The 23,195-nt window shown below is 52.1% G+C and overlaps 1 protein-coding gene across 2 annotated transcripts in view; it reads right to left on the bottom strand.

The window, feature by feature from the left end:
- The window catches only part of Tp73 (tumor protein p73), a 58,175-nt gene extending 37,497 nt beyond the window's left edge, over positions 1 to 20,678 (bottom strand). Inside the window, exons 1-3 of one of the 2 annotated variants that reach the window (XM_057784233.1) lie at positions 20,593 to 20,678; positions 6,933 to 7,019; positions 6,408 to 6,525 (exon numbers count right to left, since the gene is read on the bottom strand). In XM_057784233.1, coding sequence (XP_057640216.1) covers positions 6,408 to 6,525; positions 6,933 to 7,018 — 204 coding nt within the window. In that variant the 5' untranslated portion in view covers position 7,019; positions 20,593 to 20,678. The remainder of the gene's footprint in view (positions 1 to 6,407; positions 6,526 to 6,932; positions 7,020 to 20,592) is intronic. The other variant, XM_057784234.1, reaches the window with a different exon arrangement.
- Positions 20,679 to 23,195: the final 2,517 nt, after the last annotated feature.

Raw genomic sequence — 23,195 nt, 5'->3', positions numbered from 1 at the left:
CCTTTCTTGCCAAGTTCCAAACCACCTTCTGCCTCTCCAGAGAGCTGGGAGTAGCTGGGTGTGGGCAGAGGGTGGGGACTGTAGCTATAGCACTAATTCAGAGTTCGGAGACCCACAGAAGCAGCGGAGGTACCCTACTCTGGCCGAAAGCCACAGCTCCACCTGGTTTGGTTGTGGCTGGACCCACAAACTGCTCCTAAGTCAGATATGAACAGTAAGGTCAGTTTGTTAAGTCAAATTTTGTGGGAGGCAATCTTTTGAGAAACACTGCTTAAACTAGGGTTCATGGTAAGAAGTTCTGGGAGGCAACTGTAGTTTCTCTCCTGGGGGCTAAGGGATAGGTTTGCAGATTTCCACCCCAGTAGGTGTGGTCTGGCTGCTCCAGAGAACCGTGAAGAGATGGCCCTCAGTTTTCAGAACGGAGTTTAGGGAACTGTGCCCCTCGGCAGCTCTGAGTCCTCATCAATCAACTGTCATGTTGGTTTTGCAAAGGAGAAAACGCAGGTAAGAATTAGTGCTCATGTTCACACTTCCTGACGAGGGACCTGGTCTGAGAGAGCCTATTGAGTCCCATGAGGGAAGGTGTGTCCATCTGTGAGCTCTCTTCTCCACTGCAGCCTCTGCCCCAGCCTGGCTCCTGCCTCCTCCTGGGTGGTCTGTCTGTCTGCCTCAGGTGCCCTCAGGCAGCAGCGGGGGTCTGTAGGTAACTCCAGGGTGTCCTCTGATGTCCCTAGGTAGTGGTAGGAGTCCTTAAATACCCCCCAGGTACTCCTAGGTACACCTAGGTAGTGGTAGGGGATCCTCAGATACCCCCAGGTACTCCTAGGTACCCCTAGGTAGTGGTAGGAGTCCTTAAATACCCTCAGGTACTCCTAGGTACCCCTAGGTAGTGGTAGGGGTCCTCAGATACCCTCAGGTACTCCTAGGTATCCCTAGGTAGTGGTAGGGGTCCTCAGATACCCCCAGGTACTCCTAGGTACCCCTAGGTAGTGGCAGGGGTTCTCAGCCCTGCTGGAGGCTTTGTCCCTCTTCCCCGGGACCCTGGCGTGGGGGAGAAGAGTTGCGGGTTGGTTGAGTTCAGCGCTGTACACATAAGACTCTTACCGTCAGTCTATCAAGGTAAGAGTGGCCAGGAACCACTAGGGGTGGTGGGTAGGCTTGGGGTGCCCAAGTGGATTATACTAAACCCAGTCCCTGTCCCCAGCTTAGTTCCACCCTTTCTCTCACTGTAACTTCTTGCAAAGATATCTACATCCTTCCCGCCCTACCTGCCCCAAAGATGCACAGACTGGCCCACGTGTGTCCTTTTCTCAGTCAGGAGAGACATCCCCTCCTCAAAGCCAGGAAAGCTTCTTTGGATGCCCCTTGGGGTCTTAAAGCATTTACTCCCCGGCTCAATCCCCTACAGGCTGCTGGGAGATCAGCACAGAACCTTCTGCCCTATCCAGCAGCAGTATCACCCCAACTCTCTGGGACCCACCTGCTCACAACAGCTGTTGTGGAGAAAGGCGCCAGAAACAGCGGGAAGGGGGTGCCTCTACTGGAGGTGCAGGCCTGGAGGAGGAAGTGGAGAGGGGAGGAAAGGGCAGTGATCCTGCAGTCACATCTGGGGCACCTGCCTCTCTACCCCTTCCTTTGTGGAACCACGGCCCCCTCGATACGCTTTCTGCACCCTAAGAGTTGGAGGGGCTCTGACTCTTGGTGCCCATCTTCATGTGGCTCACAGAGACTAAGGAATCAGAGTGAAGGGGCTGATCTCACAACATGTTTATCATGTTTATGGGGTGAGAATTGGGGTTCCTGTCCTCAAAGCCAAACTTCTATGGTCCCTTGGCATGCAGTTGGTATTCATGATGGGGACTTTGCCCTTCCTTCAATCTTCCAATCACTCCCCGACACATGCACGCACGCACGCACGCACGCACACACACACACACACACACACATGCACGGCCGCATACGAAGCATCTCAACCTTGCTGGGCACCCTAGGATAGGCTGGAGCAGTCAATCCCATCCCCAGCCTTTGGCATGGGCCCCCCTCCCCCAGCTCACCCTACTCAGTACCTGGGAGAGGCTGCTCTGAGTCCTCTTCTTGTTGGACAGGGGTCACTTCATTTTTGAGACAGGGTCACCCTAGGTAGATTAGGCTGGCCTCGAACTTGAGATCCCCCTCCATGGGTAACCCAGGAGCTGGGATCTTAGGCATGTGCCACCATACACAGCGACTAGGGCCTGTTTTAAAGCCTGGTCCTGGAATCTTCGAGGGCAGCTAGAACTGAAGACCACTGCCAAGGCAAGGAGCTGCACACGCAAAGGGCGACTTGAACAAGGGAAAACCAGTTCGAGGACCCAGTGCCTCTGCGTGGCAAACTGTTCAGGGCCTTCAAGGAAACAGTCTGGGAAACATGGGACCCCCATCCTTGCTCTCCCCATCACTTCCGTGGGAGAAAGAGCACCTGTTGCCCCCAAACCCTAGAGAATTCTAACTGTCCATCTCCCCATTTTACAAATGGGGCCACTGAGACCCGGAAGACTAAAAGACCTTGTGGTCTTCCCAGCTTAGAAGGCCAGGGTGGGCTAGAAACCCAGGATATTTAGTCTTAGGGACCTCGATTTCCCCCTACCCATCAGAACCTTCTAGATTCTGCTACATTGTCTACATGGCCACAGGAAACTAAGACCATAGGGGCTCACGGCTTCCCTCACCAAGCCTGGGGCTCTTCCACAACCTACCAGGGGTCCAGCTGTTCCTGTTTACCCCATTTTCTTTAACCCCACAACACAGTCTTCTCGAGTAAGACAAGGACGTGGTCAGATGTCAAGCCCCTCCCTCTACACAAGGCCAGGCAGGCGAGCTGATTCCCAGCATCCTCTGGTATTTCTCAGGATCCTGCACATCCCCCAGCATCCTCTCTGTTCTAGCCCCTTCCATCACACCAACTTCACAAGCAAGGACACGGAGACTCAGAGGCATGTGAGAACTTGAACTCACTGATGGTACTGGTTTCTGCCAGTCATGAAGGTGGGGTGAAGGGTATCGTGTGGTTTTGAGGGTTCACTGTAGCTGGTAGACCTGTTCAAGACCTCCCATGCGACAGAAAGCAATCTCCCACATGAGGTCCCTTGGTCACAGCATAAACCATTGAAGAGATGTCCCACCTGTTCAAGAACTGTGCTGGCTTAAGCCGGACCACCATTGCCAGACTATCCTGGCATTTGGGTGGGGATATCCAGCACATAGGAACAACTAGGTGCCAGTCAGCACTGGGCGAGCTTCTGTGGGGATGGGTGAGGGTCCCTGAGGACACAGGAGGTGGGGTTGCTGAGAGCCCTCGGTACCTCAGAGTCCAGAACTGCTCGCTGACCTGAGAGTGAGCTGGGTAGTATTCCTTGTGCTGGACCCAGAGGGTGGGCTAGAGTTCCCAGGGGTGGGGCTAACATCTGGGAGCTACCATCCAGTCACAGTGTTGAATGGGCCCAGGTACCCCGGCTGTCTCAGCACTGTTTCCTCTCTGTACTGCCCAGTCCCCCTGGGCTCTAAGATCTTAAAAGCCACCCAGCACTTTAGAAGCTGCTGCAGACTGTGGGGTGTGAGGCTGGGGCTTTATTTTGTGTTGGTGTCCTGTTTGAAACAACACACGGAACTCACATGTGAGTCCACGGCACGTGCACCCTCTTCTCTGTGTGAGTGTGGCCAACTCCTCCCTCTGATGTCCGTCATACTTCCGAACCCCCGAATGAGAGCCATTAACCCCCACTCCTGGGCTACACACTCCACATGTAAGAGCACCCATGCAGCTGACACGTGGGAGTGTGCCTCTGCAGGGTACCCTCCTCCGTCCATGGCTTCCCCAGACCGGGAGTATGTGCTCTGTAGTCTGAGCCCTGACCACTGCTTCCTTAGAGCCCCAACCTGCAACAGTGAGGGACCTTGTAGGTCCCCAAGCCACCCCAACACAGCTGCACCCCAAGCTGTTATTTCCATAGCCACTTCCATCCCACGGACTCAGTTGGTAGCTGCAAATCCCAACACTGTTCACCTCGCCTTGCTCTGGGAGCATGCGTCCTGCAGTGTCAAGCTGTCCCTTTCTTCCCCAAGCATTGTGATCCCGACAAGCTGCAATCAGCCATGTCATGTGTGAGCTCAAACTTCAACCACCTCATTTCAGGTATGAAACATCTATCGTCCCCTGCAGTTCCCCACAGCCCCCTGCAGCCCTCTGCCAAGGGTGGCAAGGCTGTCTTCCTGCCAATGAGTCTGGAGCACAGCCGCCAGATGGCCATAGATGTGGCTTCTATCTGAGTCTTGATCTTTTGCTATCAGAGCGGCTGGGAGTTTTGAAACATACAGGAAACTGTTGGGTCCGTAGCTGTATCTTGAGGGGACTGGGTATAAGGGTCAGGTGAAGCCTGAAGAAGGCCAGGAAGTCCTGGCTCCAGGGAATTCCCACTTCCAGGAGCTGAGCTGTGCACCCAGGAATTTCATCCATGGCTCTACTGCAAGGCATGTTGCTACCTGACGAAGCGGGCCCCTTGTTTGTGGAGGCGGTGTGCCCCACCCGAGTTACCCCCGCTGGGAGCAGCATGCCCCAGCAGGTGAGGTCTCATGAGCACCCTGCCAACATGTTTACATTGGGTATCCTTAGGGCCAGGGGTGGGTACCATATCCCTAGCCGTAGGGGCTTGGGACTGTTCCCTGTTTACACCTTCAGTCCAAGACCCCCACCCAGGTAGGTCAGTGGGGTCTCTGAGAATTCTGTCCTCTCGGGCATGGGCTGGGCAGCTTGGGCCGGGTGAGGCAGCTTCCAGCATTGCCAAAGCAGGCATCTTTAGAGTCTTTGTATAAGGTCCCCCCCCCCCGCAGCCTGGTAGCCATTTCCTGTCTCTCTAGACTGGAAGACACCAATATTGTAGACAAGGAGGGTCAGGATCTTGTCACTAAGGGGTAACAGGCAGGGTGGGGGACTATCCTTCTTGCCATACTGCACGGCTGTCTTCTGTTCCTAAGCCCCAGGATACCCCTGCTGCAGTATCTGCCTCAGTTGCCATGCCTGTCACACGGACACGCAAAGGTGTTGAATGATGAACTCTGAGACAGTCTCCTGAGTAGGCAGAGACCAGGGCTGTACAGGCAGAGCTCAGAGACGTGGACATCACCAGGCCGACACCTGAAAGACCCCGGCCCACCGGGGCTGCCGCTGTAGGAGACAGTCTTCTAGTTCTACGGGGACCAGTGGGCCATGACCCATGCTCCACCCTCTACAGAGGGGGTGAGACCACAAGGAGATGTCTCCTGCCTCTTCAGCCTTGCTGTACACTCATTCTGACAGCTCCACGGGCCTCTTGTTCACTGATGCCCAAGGTGAGCAGACTTCCCCTTCCAGTGTGAGTTAGCCTCATACTTTCCCAGCCTCTCCAGTCCCCGGCCCTCTGGCACGTGGGTCCTCAGGGGCTAGTGGGAGAAAGGCCGTCCTGGAGACCTGCTCAGCTCTCTGGTGCCTCTGCAGCTGGCATGTGCCAATTTGGCCTGGGTTTTGCTCTTCCTTCATATGCTTGCAGGGTTCCTCTAACGAGTCCCCGCCTGACACCTTCCCAGCCTCCATGTCTGATGGGATCCCAGCACCCTGGTGGTCCAGTGGGGAGGTTGTTGAGGACAGAAGACCTCAGGGCACCAGCCACCTCCCTCCAGCTCCTGGCATCAGCAGGACACCACAGCGGCAGCGGAGAGTGGGTCAGGGACAGAACCGCACTAACTACTGTGGCTTGCCTTCTGCCTTCTAGACAAGAGTTTCCAGTAGGAGCTGGCGGGCTGGCACCCCTCCTGGTCCAGGAAAGAGACTGTTCCCATTGGTTACATCTCCCCCTTCTCATATAGAGCGCTTAGCCCACTGCCCTCCATCCTGACCTGGTCCACAGCGGATAAGGGAACACGAAAGACAGGGATAGCTCAGAGACAGACAGCAACGCGCCTACTCAGACCAACATGGAGCGGGCTTTCTGGGCAATGGAAAAAGAGATGTGCCCTCTCCACAGGGCCTTGAGATGTTAGAGAATCCCAACTCCCTTCTCTCTGAGGGGTGAAGCCGCCTGAAAACAAAGGCATCTCAGGAAAAACTAAAGAAAGAAACAGGTGAAAGAGGCAGCTGCAAAACCCCTGGGTCCAGCCATGCTGGCAGCTCCTCCCACCACTGGAGCCAATCATGCCTGAATTCATTCCTACCTAGGAGTTGACATAAGACAAGCTGGTTCTACTTCTTATAACTTAAATATATTTACTTCTTTATAATTTGAAGTGTCCTGACTAACACAAGGTGGGCCACCCAAAGCCCTGGCTTCCTTGTTCTGCCTGGCTTCTGAGAAAAGCCAACCCCCATTTATTACCAATGTCCAGTCTTCAGCAAGGACCACCCCACTCACCATGCCTGGCAGGTGGAAGACATCCATGCTGGTCTCCTCGCTGCCCACTGCCTCGCTATTCCCCCTGCTGGGCTGGGGAAGGTCGAAGTAGGTGCTGTCTGGCTCCCTGCATTGTGGGGGGAGAAAATCGGCTGTTAGCATCTGGTCCAGCATCCCCTGAGTTCCCCTGGTTCAGGATGCCAGCTACCCCATGGCTCCTGGCAGTATTTGTGTGCCCCAAGAGATTGATCATACGTCCTCCACCTTCTGGAGCTTTCCTGCTCCCGTCCCCACCATCCCCACCAACCCTTGGCTTGTCCCTCAGACCTGGCAGTACTGGGATGAAATCATTTTGCATACATGATCTCTGTGCCCTGGACCCTCTGCCCATAGCCATCTAGAGCACTGGCCAGAGGACAGACCACCCAGGCCACGGCCTAGGGCAGCTGCTACCCCGGCAGACCCCTCTTCCAACCTGCTGCAAGCCAGCCAAGGTCAAGCAAGCCCAATGGTTGAAGGGGTCTCCATACTCACAGAGAACTCCACAGATGCTCAAAGGTAGCTCCCTCGCCAGGGGAGGAAGAGGTGGACTGAGTCATCTCTCCCACGCTGCGGCTCATTCTGGAGGGAGAAGGAGGACAATGTGAGCATCCGGGGAGCCCCACCCTCTGCCTTCTCAGTACCAGGTGAGTGAAGTGAGCAGGGCTGTGACCATGCAGGGGAGACCCCAGAGCAGCTACCAAGCTCTCTGCCCATGCTGCTGACACCACCGCTGTGCCCTCCTCTTCCTCCTCACTCTCTTCTCCTGCCCCCCTCTCCTTCTCTTTCCCCTCAAGCAGTCCATCCACTGGCCCAGAAAGTGAGACAGAGGCAAATTTGGTTTTTGATATGTCATTCCTAGATTCTGCCGGGGTAGGAAGGGTTCTGGACAGGCAGTAAACAACCTCTGCAATAACGGGTAGCAAGGGCACCCCTTGTGTAGACGCTGTGGGGTGAGTGAATTTAGTCTCCAGGGTCTTGGGTCAGTTTGCACAAGAATAAGCCAGGGCTGCCATCACCGTGTTCTGAGCCAACAGGTATGGCCAGGGTTAGGTCAAGCCAGGTCTTGGTTGTGTGTTTGGTGGGGGAAGGTTGTCCCAGGTGCCCGGGAGTTGGAGACAGCGCAGACATCATCAGTTCCTCTTAGTAAGAGCATGGGCAGAGTGCCCCCTGCTGGAACCAGGTCTGGGATGCATAGCTATGCAGGCTGCTGCGGAGCTCAAGAGGGGAGGGGGTCCTCTCTGGACCCACAGATAAGGAGACTTGACACAGTCTAAAGCCCTGAGACTGTCCTGGAGTTGTCACCTGTGGGTGGTCTCCTCCTCAAGGAGATAAGGGGGAGCAGGGTTACTGTGCCCCCAGCTAGAACCCACTAGCTCTCTCCCCACTATTTCCTTAGCACAGCCTCCCACACAGGAAGACCCAGGAAGAGGGTGGAGCAGGGGAACCCCAGTCCACCTGCCCGCTGCTGCTGCCCCTATCCCAGCTGAGGAACAGCTCCCTGGGGCAGCCTTCTGAGCCCTGGGAATCAGTCTGACCCAGCCCTGCACTGCCAAGCCGACAGGTCCAGACTTGCCCAGGGCTGGCAGGGCAGATCTGTCGCTTTTGTCTGACCCCAGGCAGGCGGCGGCTCATAGAGGTTTGTGGCACGCTCTAGAGATGGCACAGGCCAGGCCATCGGTCCCCAGAGAAGTAGTACAAGCTGGGAGAGCCAGTACAGCGGCCCAGCAGAGCATAGGCAAAGAGAAACCTGAGGGTGGAGGCTCACCCAGGAAGGGAGGACGGTACCGGATAAGCACCCTAAACTGTCACAGCCCCATCCTCTTCAGAAGACGGACTCTGAGACATTAAGCGCCTTGCTCCACAACTATAATCAGCTCAGCTCACACAACTATAATAAGCTCAGGAATGAACAATTAATCTATACTCTTCTTTAATAATAGGAATTAATTTTCCCCACTTCCCATTTACCACAGTTATGAAGGCTTGACATAGCATTGGCCAACCAACACAGAGGGTCAGAAGAAACCTGCCTTCACCAGTTGGAGGGGGGGCTTGTCCTTTCTGGTGAGGAGCCATTGGTCATGGTGGGCTTGCCAGCGGGGCCAGGCTGGTGGATGGAGAATGAATGGTGTAAAGGGGTCAGCTGGGCTAAGCCAATACCCCTCAGAACCTTGTTATGAGGTTCTGACCTAAGGGCCATGAGGTCCTTTTCTCCCCTTTACACTGACTATGCCAAGCTCAGAAAGGGAAAGGACAGAAAAGCCTATGTCCCTTCGCAGAAGCACTGTTCACTTTAGCCAGGTGGGGTGGAGGGTCAGGAACACATCGGTGGAAGAGCTGACAGACACTATGTGACCCGAGCACATGGTAGGTGGCATTTGGCCACGACCAGGGACAAGCTGCCGATTCAAAACCCCCAATGTGGATGAACCGCGAGAACAGCACTGAGCCACCCAGTGTCTGAGTCTGTTGCTTCAACAGGTACAGGACATGAAGTTCACAGAGGGAGCCAAAGGCAGATCGGGGGTGCCAGCTGAGGTGGTGCAATGGTAAGCAAACGCTTATGGTCCCAGGATTCTTCTGGGGGTTAAATTCGCTGGGAGCAGGCAAAAGCTTGGCCATACCACAAGATGAATGGAGGCCGTTGAGCTTCAAGATGCTGTTTGGAAGCCAGCAGAGATGCACACAGGCAATCCCTGTCATTAAGAGGCTGAGGCAGGGGCATCAGTTCAAGGCCACCCTCAACTACCTGAGACCTAGTCTACAAAAGCAATATTTTAAGATAAGATGCTAATTATGTGTTAGGAAAATTTTAGGACATTCTTTGAATTTTTATGTAATTCCATTTATTTATACATTACCTATTTATACACGTGTGGTGTGGTATATGAGTACACGTGTACTGTGGTGTGAGGGCAGAGGGCAGAGGACCGCTTTCAGGGGTGGGTTCTCTCCTTGCAGGTCATCAGACTTGGCAACAAGCACCCTTGCCCCCTGAGTCACTTCACTGGCTCACGCTGGGTTTTGTTTGGAAAAAAAAAAGAGAGAGAGAGAGAGACCCACGGCGGCAGCATCTGGATAGGAACAAGCACTTTGAAACTTCCTGTCAGGTGGAGGACCCCAAACGCATGCTCCTCCAGGGCTCCGTCTTGGCTGTAGCCTGAGAAGACAGTAACAAGAGCCTTGGCTGGAACTGGGGTCTGGGTATCCCAGCCTAGGATATGCCAGGAGTACTCTGTGGGTACCTCTGCCTTCCACACCTCACCCTACCTCTCGCCATCCATGCCGGCTGGCTTCTCCAGTTCCAGCAACGATGTATCTGAAGATGGTCAGCCCTCTGGGGAAGCCAGGGAGGACATGGGTTCCACTTCATCCCTTGTGCCCACATGGCCAGGACAAGCAGAGGGAGACTGAGGAGTGGCAGATGCCCAGTGCCCGGGGGCGGGGGGAAGCAGAGGGGAGGGTCTATCTGCAGGCTCCAGACTCCCAGGAGGTAGGCGGATTTTACAACTCTGCCCCCACCACAAACCCAAGACTCCTAGCTGAGTGCCCTTCTCCGTGCCCTTCCTGTCTGCCAGGTCCTCCTGCTTCCACACAGAAGGCACATCTGGCCAGAGGCCTAAGATCAAACCCTGGCCTGCTCACCATTCACACAACACCCCCCCACACACACACACTCTCGTCTTGCCCCCCACTGGTCCCTCCAGTCTTAATGGGGTGCGCTTGAGCCAGTTGCTGATAGTCGGCTCTGCACCACTGTCCTTTCAGCTGGGACATTACTTACTTGCCCGTGTCCTTGAAGGCTCCATCCTAGCATCCAGGTCTGGACTCAGAGACCACCACAGCCTCCAGGAGGCCACACACCATCCAGCCTGTCTCCCTTCCCTTATTTTCTACAAAATTCCCACATCTGGTAACCCAGCCTTTACTACATTATTGTCTTATAAGCTCTCTCTTCAGAGAGGGGAAGAGGGCAGGGATGAGGGAAAGAGAGGAAGAGAGAGGGGTGGGAGAGAAACCTCTGTGATATCTGCACCCTGGGACCAGGGTTTGGTGAGGGATATCAAGGGCTTCTGTGCCCAGCTCCCTGTTCATCCAGGATGCCAGGTTTGCTTTCTCTTCCCATCCCACCAGACTGCAGTCCCAGCCTCTGCTGCCACCACTAGGAGTGTGTGATGCTGGCCACTACAGGAGCCAATCAAAGGGGCTACCTGGAGTCCTGGCTGCAGGTATGTGTGACCTCAGGGTGAGAGGGCAGGTAAGGACCTGCACTCCAGTAAATCAACCCTAATACTCTTAAGTTAAATCCTCTCAATGAAATCTACATTCCCCAATAGCCTGTCTTGTGTGTGTGTGTGTGTCCATGTGTGTATGAGTGTGTGCATGCGTATGTGTGTGCACATGTGTGTGTGCGTGTATTGTGCATGTGTGTATATGTGTGTGTGCATGTGTGTGCATGTGTATGCATGTGTGTGCATGCGTGTGTATGTGTGTGCGCATGTGTGTGCGTGTGTGTATGTCCGTGTGTGTGTGTATGTGTGTGTATACAGATGCACACCTCAGAGGTCAGCTTTCAAGAGTCGGTTTTCTCCTCCCCTGTGCTAGAGCTCCAGTTGTCAGGATGGGCAGCACGCGCCTTTACCCTTGAGCCATCTCACTGGCCTAGGAATTGTAGATTTTGTTGGAGACTTGAGTTTTTCTAGAGAGAACTTGCATCCTGTGATGTGATGGGAGCCACAGAAAATCCAGGATCTTCAGAGGAAGACTTCAGGCTGAATTACACTTGGCCATGGTACCCGCTGACGGCAGAAGCTCCAAGGGCCCCCAGAGGAGCCCTGGCCTGCCTGGTCAATCGGCAGAAGCTCCGAATTGAGAGACAGTTGTATAGTGCACATCTGTCCAGAAAGCAGGCGGGTCACAGCCTGTAAGCACAGCTGGCGTATGGGCTGCCTCTGTCCCCATCCTAGCCCTGCCTCAACCTCCTCAAAGCCTCAGATGGGTTCCTCTCTTTGCTGAGCTGGACCTCTTCTAGGCCTGGCAGCGCCTACACCAGTGAGCCAGTGTGGCACAAATCTAATTCGTCTTAATAATAAAAACCCGGAGTCAGGTATTAGGGGGGTGAAAGCTGAAAGATCAGGGAAACAGAACAGCCAGTCACTAGTTCTTACCTCTACAATCCTCAGACCGAACTGGATATCCTGTCTCTTCAAGTCTCAGACTGAACCCTAAACTCCTGTCTCCCCCCACCTTATATTCCTCTCTCCGCCCATCTATATCACTTCCTGTCTCCACCTCCTTAGTGCTGGGATTAAAGGCATGAGCCACCACCTCTTGGCTCTGTTTCTCTTTTCGGATGATTCAATCTCTCGTGTAGGCCAGGGTGAACTCACAGAGATCCATCTGCCTTTATCTCCAGAGTGCTGGGATTAAAGGTGTGTGCCACCATTGCCTGGCATCTATGGCTAACTAGTGGTTTAACGCCACACTCTGATCTTCACGCAAGCTTCGTTTGTTAGATCACAAACAAAATAGCACCACACACCAGACCACAGCAAGCTTCCGAAGACGCTCTGTGACCAACTCAGACCTCAGCATCTGCTGCACCCCACAGAGTCCCAGCAAGCATGGGAGAGTCAGGGGGTACCTCAGCCAGGCCTGCAATGCCCGGGGCACCAGTAGAGAGTAGGGTTATAGAAGGAAGTTAATCCATCTAAACAGCAAAATCTCTTTGAACCAAGGACAGCACAGCTTATCACAGAGGTCTGGCAACTTTGAGCGGAGTCATGCCATTAACTCTAGCTTCTTATTGGCTAACTCTTACAGATTAATTTAACCCATCTCTCCATTAATCTGTGCATCACCACGAGGTCGTGGCCTACCAGCAAAATTTCAGTGTGTCTGTCTCCAGAGGCAGCTCCATGGCTTCTCCCTCATTCCGCCTTTCTTTCTCCCAACATTCAGCTTAGTTGTCGTCCCCACCACCACCACCTAGCTCCGTTCCCCTATAGCTCTGCTATAGGCCCAAAGCAGTTCCTTTATTAACCAATGGTATTCACGGCATACAGAGGGGGAATCCTACGTCATCAGGGTGACCTTGAACTCACAGAGATCCATCTGTCTCTGTCTCCTGAGTGCTAGGATTAAAAGTTCCATTGTCACCACTGGGTGATCCTGCACGGAGAGACCCCAGCAATGCTGACTGAAGGTTCCTGGCAGGGCCACTAGGCCCACACAGACACTGGGCTTCTTGGGTATGGTAGAGTCTTCTCTCTTCCAGTCAGCAGGAAAAAAACCCAGAGGAATCCACCGTGATCGGACCACCCCTACCACGGTTTATTGACATGATGTCACAGTTAATGTGGTCTGTCAGCGGTTCACTTCACACCGGGTACTGGACTCTGTCAACCAACTCAGAGATGAACCAACCAATGTCCCAAGCCCACAATGTTTGAGACCCCCCAAGGACTCGCCCCAGTCATTGGCAATCCTAGTTGGGGCTTGAGCTAAAATGGGTTTGCTGGTGACCTAACGGAAGTCACTGACTGTCCTCTGTCCCCTAACGGAAGCCACTGACTGTCCTCTGTCCCCTAACGGAAGTCGCTGGCTGTCCTCTGTCCCCTAATGGAAGTCGCTGACTGTCCTCTGTCCCCTAACGGAAGCCACTGACTGTCCTCTGTCCCCTAACGGAAGTCGCTGACTGTCCTCTGTCCCTAACAGAAGCTGCTGACTCTTCTGTTACCTCACCCTGCCCGTTATGGCTGGTCTTAGCTTCCAAGCAAAAGCTACCGCCCTCTGAACCTTCCGTCTGACCCCCACATGTTCTGCTATTAGCCCTGTCCTTCTCCCAAACACCCCTTCCTTGTCCCCCGTCACCATGGCCCTGGACACATGCTACTTCTACGTTTGGCTTTCCAACTCTTCTTCCCCGTCACTGTCAGCAGCCTTCATCTTGAACAACTCTCAACTCTCCTCCCCCACCCTCGTCCATATCACCCAACTGGAGGTGAGGACACAGATGTCACTTCTCATAGAACATATCAGTTAAACAGAATGGGGGGCATCCTGCCCTTGCTACCCCTACTTTCTCCCACCACACCCCCTGTTCCTGCTATGCCCACGCTTCACAACCACTTATGATATACCAGGCACTCACAGTCATCCTGAGCCATTTGTGGCCTCACACCCCGATGCCCATCCTCCTCCCCTGTGGAAGCTGTGAAGTCAGACAGTCCACATTTAGCCCGGAGGCAGGCCCTTCAGCAATATGGGGATTTCTGGGTATGCTAATGATCCTTTCTCTCTAGGTCAGCAGGGGAAAGCCCCAGAGGGACCCACCTTGGCTACCCCTTTCTCGGTAACTCTACTACGTGATGTCACGGTTAATGTGGTTTGTTAGCCGCTCACTTCGTATTAGCAGTGAATGTTAATAAACAGAAAAGTGGAAATCAGAAATGTCTAGTAGTAAGTCGGTGGCGACCACAGAAGGGGCTCTCCATTGCCCATTTCAGCCATTCTGTGGCCTTTCTTCCAGAGAACTCAAAATGCCCTAGCTAGCACCCATGAGATCCTCTCATGGAGGGAAGGCAGGTGTCAGGCTCAGGGACATGGCCAGGGAGTGTCCCTCTGGAAACCGCAGTGTTTCTAGGCAGTGGCCCAGTCCAAAGATAGGAAGCCAAGAACCTGGCCACAGGGGGCCCTGGTGCCGGGAGCCTGTCTCTCTCAAGCAGTGGGTGCAGCTAGGAGAGGTGCTGCTCTCACCTAGAACGCTGGGCAGAGGCTTGGGTCCCCCCGATGTGAGGCAGAAGTACCTCCCTCCTCAGGGCCAGCGTGGCAATGACAACCGCCTTCGCCTGTTGGTCCTGTCCCAGCGGGAAAGTGGCTGAAGCACTGCTTTTGCTCACCTCACAGGCTGCTGACCTTCAGGCAGTCATTCTGCTCCTCAGCCAGGTGAGGTCCTTGACATCCAGGTGGCAGCTGCTGCCCTCTCCCTGAGCTGGGGGAGTGAAGTGCTGGCAAGGGGAGACAAATTTAGCCACTCCGTGCAGGGTGGGGTATGTTATGTGAACTATGAAGCAGCTGCCTTCTCTTGCCTGGGCTGAGGTCATCAGCCGCAGCACCGGAATGGGACTCATCCTTCAGGTCACCGGGGATTCCCTGGACTTCTCAGAGATAATAGTTGGTCAAACTTCCCACCCATACCAAGTCACCTGGCACCCTGTGGGAACTCAGACAAGACCAAATGAAATGAGTACCTCAGCATGCTGACCCGTGCCCCTCAAGACGGCACGTACAGAGAATAGTGTGTCCCGCATCTTATTATCAGGGACATGGCCAGGGAGTGTTCAACTAGCAAATAGTCACAGAGGCTGGGTCGTCCGCTCAGGGCACATAGTAAGCACCCACCTCTTGATTCCTGCACTTTAATCTCTTCTTTCTATGATGGGGAAGCTCAACCAATCACATCTGGCTAGGGTGTGGCTGCCTGGAGCCCGGGTAGAGAAACAGGGGTAGATAGGTGCACTCTCTCTCTAAGGCATCCCCCACCCTCCCCACCCCCGCCATCTAGAGCCTCCTTCCCAGCTCTCCTTCAGCAAATCCTACCGATGTGCAGTCCCTCTCTAATTCCAAGCCTGTTGTTAAGAGAAAACCCGGAGTTTCTGTCTCATGTCAAGAGCCATGATATGGGACAGAAGAAAAAAATAATTTATAAACTTTCTTTGCCTTTCCTCATATCTGTTTTTGTCTTTATCATACCTTTCATTGAATATATATGTCTGTATATGTCTATATAGGTCATGCTTAAGTCTTCCACAATGAACAATAAATTTCCCTGCAGTAATCTTTGAAGTTTCCAGGAAGAAGATGGGGCCCCACAACAACAACTCCACCTGGTTAATATGACATCATGATGCTGATAGCGCTACTACAAGGCCTGTTTTGGGTACCAGCTGCACAAGATGGCTCCAACTTGGCTAGCTGAAATGGTGCACATCTTTTACAACATTCTGGCCAGACCTCCACAAGATACTCAGAGACTATTTGCAATTTTACCAGACATTAATCTTGGAATTTAACCATCATTTACTTTCACAGGATCCCCTAGGAAGAACGTCGCCCCCATGACAGCTGGAAGCAATTTTAGAGGATGACGTCCCCTCTCTTAGCAAAGTTTGCCCTCAGGTTTAGGGACATCATTTAGGGGTTGGTTATAATTGGTATACGATTGAGGGATGGGGGAGGAATTGTATAGGCCCAGGGATGTTCTTGAAAAAAAAAGGGATAATTGGTGATGGGATAATAGATTGGTATTTGTGAGTTATTGTTTTTAGACAATTATATTGGTATCAATTCTTATATATTGATACAAAGTTATATTGAATAGTGTATGCATGTATGCTTCTACCTCTGTTTAAAACTTTATGTATTGACATATATATTTACCATATTTACCATATTGCAGTGTACATTACCACCTCGGATCAAGATACTTATACATTGTTTACATTTGAAGGTCATTGTTCTTATTTACTGCACAGTTGTTTATTGTCTTAGTCTTTAAGTTAGATAAGTATTGAGAATTATAGATCAATAGTCATCTATATTTGTCATATTTATAATTAGGCTAATCAGGTTCTTTAGATACATAGAGATTATATTCAGTATAGATAGTATAATCTTCAACCTCTTCAAAGAACTGTAGAAAATGGCCTTTAATCTAACCTAGAGTTCCGTGGTAATGAGACACAATCACTCCTGGCAACACCGATCTACTCCCGAGAGAATGTTGAGCACCAAAGACACTCCACCTGGAGCCTTTCTTCTTGGCAGAACTGGCCTTTGGGCAAAGAAATGCCCATACCTCAACCACTGACAGAGATATCCGTAAATGGATAAAACAGGACTGTCATATCCTGCCAAGACAGGGTAAGATAGTTTTGAAAAGTTTCTTGCCTTTGAAAATGGTATGTCAGTTACTTCAGGCCTTAGCCAAAGTTGGTTGCCTCAACATTGCAGATGAGACTTTGGGTGATTGCCCGGGTAGTCAGTTGTCTCTGTCATTTGTTGCACATTTCGGAAGTTTCTTGATTGCACTTCCTGTTTATTCAAGTAATATTACTTCCTTTCTCAGATCTTTGATGGAGTTGAAGATTAGATAATTGTAGTTACTCTCCTCATGATTTAGCTAAACTTAATTTCAATACATTATTTAGACTCCTTGAAATAGAATGCTTAGTAAAACTTTTGTTATGCGTTTCTTGCTTAATATTGTTTATTGCTTGTAATTTTATACTTGGTATCTGTTCCTATTGCATATAGTTGTATTGGGTTTGGTTCGACCTTGTTTAGACAAAAGGGGGAGATGATGGGGAAGCTCAGCCAATCACATCTGACTAGGGTGTGGCCACCTGGAGCCAGGGCAGAAAAACAGAGGTAGACAGGTATCTAGAAGTGACAGCACTTCCGGTATGCACTCCCACCTTCCCGGGGAAGCCCCCACTCATTTTCAAGGCCCTGCCCACATGCAGACCTTCAGGGATTCCCCATCTGCCGCTGACCCGCTCAGACCTTGCTTCTGCCCCTAATTTCTCACCTACATGTTGGGGTGATATGGGACACATGGTATCTACCCTGACACTCAGCCCTGCTAGGCACCTAAGCCAAGTCCCTTCTGCTCTGTCCACACAGCCCACCTCCGCCACTCTCCAGTTGTGTGAACCTGGGCAGATGACAACCCCGTCCCGAGCCTCCGTGTTCTCATCTGTAAAGGGATGATCGTGGATCCTCATGCCCACCACCCGTGAAGTGAAGTTAAGAGGGTGACCAAGAAGCAACAGTGCTGGGCAGGATGATGTTGGATGCACAGCAGAGTCATGGCTCCTTTAGGATGGGGTCACAGTGGGAGAGAGAAAATCAGGCCCTGCTGTAATGGAAAGGCAGAGTGAGAAGCAGCATCTGTGGACAGAGACAGGTCACTCACCTGGTCTCTGCCATCACGGCAACTCCGGTCTCACTCCTCTTTGAAAGTGGTCTCACCTCCGTGTAGCACAAATTCTAATTGGTCTTAATTAATAAAACCCAGAGTCAGCTATCAGGGGTGAAAGCTGAAAGATTAGAGAAGCAGAGTGGCCAGCCACTAGAGAGCTCTTACTTCTACCAATGTCTGTCAATGCTCAGACCACAGGGGCAATCCTGTCTCTATGAATCCTCAGACTGAATTCGCTGAGCTTCCGTCTCCTCCCACCTTATATTCCTCTCTCCACCCTGCCATATCCCTTCTTGTCTCCACCTCCCTAGTGTTGGAGTTAAAGGTGTGTGACTCTCAAGTACTGGGATTAAGGTGTGGGCCACCACTGCCTGGCTCTGTTTCTCTCTGAGACTGGATCAACCTCGTGTAGCTCAGGGTAGCTTTGAACTGACAGAGATCCATCTTCCGCTGCCTCCCGAGTGCTGGGATTAAAGGTGTGTGCCACAACTGCACCGCCTGGCCTCTATGGCTAACTAGTGACTTACCCTGCACTCTGATCTTCAGGCAAGCTTTATTTGTTCGATCACAAACAAAATATCACCATACCACCTCACTCACAGGACTTCTCAAGAAGAGAGTTGATATCTATCACACGGAAGAGGTGAGTCGGGGATAACCTGATTATCTGGGGGGCAGAACAGGTGATGCCTGTGATGATGCCAAAGGCTGCGTGCCATGGAGGACCAGGAATCCAGGTCTGGACTCCTACCCTATGCCCTCAAGTTATGGTGGCTAGAAATCAGGCGACAGGTGAATTTGGACTGTGGGGGGGTCACAGGCCTGAAGGAGTGAGTTCCTCTGAAGGGCCAGGGGGATGGGTGGGACAATTCAAGGGAGCTTGCTGGTGTGACCCCCGCCCCCATGCACCGTTAGTGCAGCTGGGCAGACGTTCTCTGTCAGTGTGCAGCAGCAACCTAGAGAAGGTCCTCCAAGGGAGCATGGCTGGAGAGAAGTGGGTGGCAAGACCAGTTCAGGCCGGCAAGGATAGAGTGGAAAGGGAACTGGGTCCAGCAGCCGCCGAGCACCAAGCAGGGCTAATGCTGAGGGAGAGGAGAGATGGGAGCCTGCAGCCAGGGAGGGTGTCTGTCTAGACACTGTGTGTACAGGTGTCCAGAGCAAGTCTCAGTGGGGCGGGTGCCCACCTCATGGGAGTTGTCACGGCCTCGCCCTATGACTCAGCTCTTCCACGTGCCAGGCTGCCAGTCGCCCTGGCTCTTTCAATCTGCCCATTGAATCCCTCTATTCCAAACCCATTTCTCACAGGGGGCAGATGGTCTCTTTGCCTACTGGTCACCATCGTTAGAGGGCCTGGGGTTTAATCAGAGAGAGTCAGCTGCTAGGCAAACACACTGCTGCTGAGCAGAGGCTGCAGGTCATGGAGACAGGCCTCAGGATGGCAGATGCAGCTACTGAGGACAGTGATGGAGAAGCTCCAGTGTACGCCCTGATCCTCAGACCTCTGCACTCACCAGCACCAAGACCTTCAACAAGCCACCAACTTAGGGGCCCCCATCTCCTCCTGTGTGTGGAGCCTAGATTCTCTAGTCCCTAAAGAAAGCCGTCACACCTTTCTTGCACAACCTAAAGTTGGTGTCTAACGAACAGACATTGGTGGCAGAATTAATCATTTAGCGTGATCAGATGGCCTTGCAGGTCAGGGAAGGATGGGTGAACCCCAGAGTGAGCTATTTGGGGGTCAAACCTCACCATTTGCTCCCCAGATCTAAAAGGCTCCTATAGGGGCTGAGTGAGATGATTAGCAGTTAAAGGCATCTGCTGCCAGGCTTGATGGAGTTCAGTCTCTGGAATGTCCCACATGCCTTTGAACACATGTACACACGAAATAAATAAAAGATTAAAATAACAAAAAAAAGGAGCTGTATTCTCATTTGGTCTTCGATGTGTTGGAAGTTCAGATTTTAGAACCCAAGGAAATATTACTGACCATGTGTGGCACCACAGGGACCTGTGTCCTCTTGCTGACCCTGTTAGCTTTCACTACAGGCATGAGACCCTCACAGCATGAGACCTACTATGAGGGTCTCTTGCCTACAGTGAATGCAAATGGACCAGCAGTTGAAGTAACCAATCAGATCAGAGATACCCCAAGACAACCGGCCATGGAGATATATATCCGCAATCTCAGCACTGGAGAGACTGAGGTAGGATGATCAAGACTCAAGGCTAACCTGGACTACAGTGAAATCTAGGTTAGCCTGGGCTACAGAACAAGACCCTGTTTTAAAAACCGGAGGCAGATATCTCTCTTCCAAACAACATTCCAGCCATCTGGGCTCCAGGGCCAAGGCTAGGAAAGGATGATTAGACACAGGGGTATGGCCCATACACCCCAATTCTCTGCCTCCCCACCTACCCTCTCACACACATATACACACCGCCTCACAACGCACCGCACAACTGAGGTGTTCATATGTGTGCACCACGTGTACGCTCACATGTTCTCTGGCCCCACTGTAACCATTTAGGATTTTCTCCAGCTCATCCTGGTAGGACCCTATATAATCTGCCTGTCCCCTTGTTCATAGGACAGCAGCCGTAGAGGACAGCAGCAGGAGCAGGGCCTGCTGAGCTCAATCTACTGTCCACACTCGGGCCGCCTACAGACATACATGTGAGGACCATGAAGGCTGAAAGGGGCTGAGGCTAGGCAGTGGAGGAGAAGCTAAGGAGAGCCAGTCAGTTCAGGGCAGTGGCAACACCCTGCAGGACAAGCATGGCCTCAGAGGGTCCAGGTAGCTGCTTGGTGTCTACCCAGGTGGTTCAGAGGAATGAAGGCTGCAGAGATGCCAGAACTGCTTCTGTTCCCATCCTGACCAGCCACAGCACAGGGTCACAGGAAGGCCCTGAAGTCCACTCAGGGCAGATGGCTTCCCAAAGGGCCATACCACAATGCCTTGTTCCATCAGAACCACAGAAGTACCCCCTCAGATTGCCTATGGGGCATGCCCATTCACACAGTGCCTTACTTCTGGGCTACCAGGTGAGAGTTAGTGGGGAAGGGCTTTTGTATCCTGCTGGCACTCTGAGGCTGTTGTCCCGTGAGGGAGGGGGACAACAAGAGAACCCTGCCTTCAGAGCTGAGAGTCAAGCAGAGCCCATGCCTACCTTGGCTGAGCCTGGGCCCTGGGTAGGTCCGTAGACTCGGATTGAGGTGCTGGAGGCCCCGTGGTTTGCAGGAGGGCAGTGGCAGGGCAGTGGCAGCAGCGTCCCAGTTGCCTAGGTGATGACATTGGAGTTACGGAAGCTGGGAGGCCTATGTGGCCAGCTCCAAGCCAGTGGGTGGAGCCTGGCTGGGAGCCCTGGGTCTGGGGACCAGCTAGGAGGCTTACAGGTATTGTGCTGGCTTGTGTTCATGACCCCCTGCTCCTGGTGACCAACCTGAGGACACGCTCCCATTACCTGGGAAACTTGAGTTCAAGAGGTTAAAATCACAGAGGGTAGTTCCTGTTGATGGTCCCAAGCACATAAACAAAGCCAGAAGATGGTACAGTGAATCCATTTACACCTCGGTACCACCTCTCTCTCCCCTGAACAGTTCAGAATAAGCCCTGGGAACTCTGACGTCTCAACAACACACCGCCACGTGTTGGTGGCAGCAAAGTACCTGTCCTTTTGCATGATAGGAACCATGTCTTTGTCCTGTTCACATCCACACCTAACTCCAGTTGGTGTTGACCCGGGAGGATGAGCAGCCAGAATGCTAAACTCAGAATTTCTTTTATTTATTTATTTATTTATTTATTTATTTATTATGTATACAATATTCTTCCTGTGTGTATGCCTGAAGGCCAGAAGAGGGCACCAGGCCTCATTACAGATGGTTGTGAGCCACCATGTGGTTGCTGGGAATTGAACTCAAGACCTTTGGAAGAGCAGGCAATGCTCTTAACCACTGAGCCATCTCTCCAGCCCCTAAACTCAGAATTTCTATCTCGTGTTCCTAACCGCTAGTCAGAGGACTTCGGAGGTCCTACTACACTCCTGCTGCAAAGTAGTTTATGCTGATAAATTATCGTGTGCCATTGAAGCTTTGTCAAAGCAGACTATGGGAATGGGGAGGGTCCCTTGTCTTCCCCAAATGTCTGTCCTGATATAGGCTGGCCCCCTGACAGCACAAGGCCAAAAACATAAAAAATATTGCTTTTGCTGGGAGTGTGATGGCACACACCTTTTAACTCCAGTGCTGGAAGGCAGAGGCAGGTGGATCTCTGTGAGTGTGCGGCCAGCCTGGTCTACAGAGCGAGTTCCACACCATCCAGGTATAGTAAGACCCAGTCTCTAGAAGGCAAACCATTTCCAACAGAAATTACTACTGCTCTTCTCATGAAATAAACATGAAACATCAAACCAGAACCTCACAACATCCGGCAGAGATATCTGGAGTAGCTTGATTGGTAGAACAAAGGTAACATCATCAAGTCGGGGGCTTAGAGACATCCAGCAGAACTGACAGGGGAAGTTGAGGCAGTCAGTCATAATCCTTGAGCATTCAAAGAAAGGGCTTCCAAGCTTCCCGTTGCATTGCAGGCATTTTTAAGATTGTAGAAAACATTAATTACGCCTATGTGTGGGTATTGGTATGTGCACGTGGGTGTAGTCCCCCTCGAGGCTGGAAGTGTCAGGACCCCGGAACTGGAGTTGCAGGTGGTTTTGAGCTCTCTAATGTGGGTAGTGGGGACCCAACTCGAGGCCAGCCTGGTCTATATATCAAGTTCTAGGATAGTCAGCAATATATAGTTAAACTGTGTCTGAAAAATGACGCGGCAGGGGAGTGGCAGAGAAAGAGAGATGGATGGACTCAAACTCACAGAGATCCACCCGCCTCTCCCTCCCGAGTGCTGGGATTAAAGACATTCACAACCACACCTGGGGAGAGCGTACTTCTTTAACTAAGCTGGCACACTAAACTGCCTCCCAAACTCCCGTGCTTAAACCACAGACACAAGCACCCCCCCCAGCCTCAAGCAGAGATGCTTCTCCTTACAACACACAGCAGTGAATAGAGAGATCCACTTGCCCAAGATGCCGAAAAGAGACAGATGTGGACCCAATCCTAAACAAGTAACCTAGATCCCCTCCAAGGCTCAGGGAACACTGAGAAAAAACCCAGAAGAGACTCAAGCATCTACTGCAATCATTAGCTTAACTCAACTTCACTTACCTCCACAGGTCACACAAACCCAGCCCAATCAGCAATCAGACAAGGAGGGGAGAAAAGGAACTCGGCCCTTAACCTCGGAACTATTGGCTATTAGTGGGTTCTGGGAGATGGGGAGCCACGGTCTTCAGTTATGTACCCTGTGCTGAGCCCAGTGGGCTCCAATGGACAGCTCTGAACTCACAGCCATAAGTCGGTCTGGCTATTCTTGATGGGTCACTAAGCCAACATAAGGGTGGATAGGTGAAAACAGTACCCAAGAATAATATGTGAAAGTTCAAATTTAAAAATTATAAAAAGAAGAAATGTCCACCTTGTCATAAGCTACAAAGAAACGTGGGTGGTGATCATGGTGGATGCAGGAAGCAAGAGTTCCAGAAAATGCCAGTTCGGAAAACATTATCTAAGATGGCGGCGCTTCTCTCCTGGATAAACTCAAGCCATACCCAGTGGCCAAGTCTGAGCATGGTGTAACAGGTGACAGAAGCTTTGGAGGACAACACACCCTGGACGGACAGACCCAGAAAGGGAGAGAGGTGACCAAAGATGA

The sequence above is a fragment of the Chionomys nivalis genome, chromosome 11, assembly GCF_950005125.1.
Source record: "Chionomys nivalis chromosome 11, mChiNiv1.1, whole genome shotgun sequence".
Lineage (NCBI taxonomy): Eukaryota > Metazoa > Chordata > Mammalia > Rodentia > Cricetidae > Chionomys > Chionomys nivalis.
Note: the sequence above shows the minus strand (reverse complement) of the source record. Positions and strands in the feature narration are given on the sequence as shown.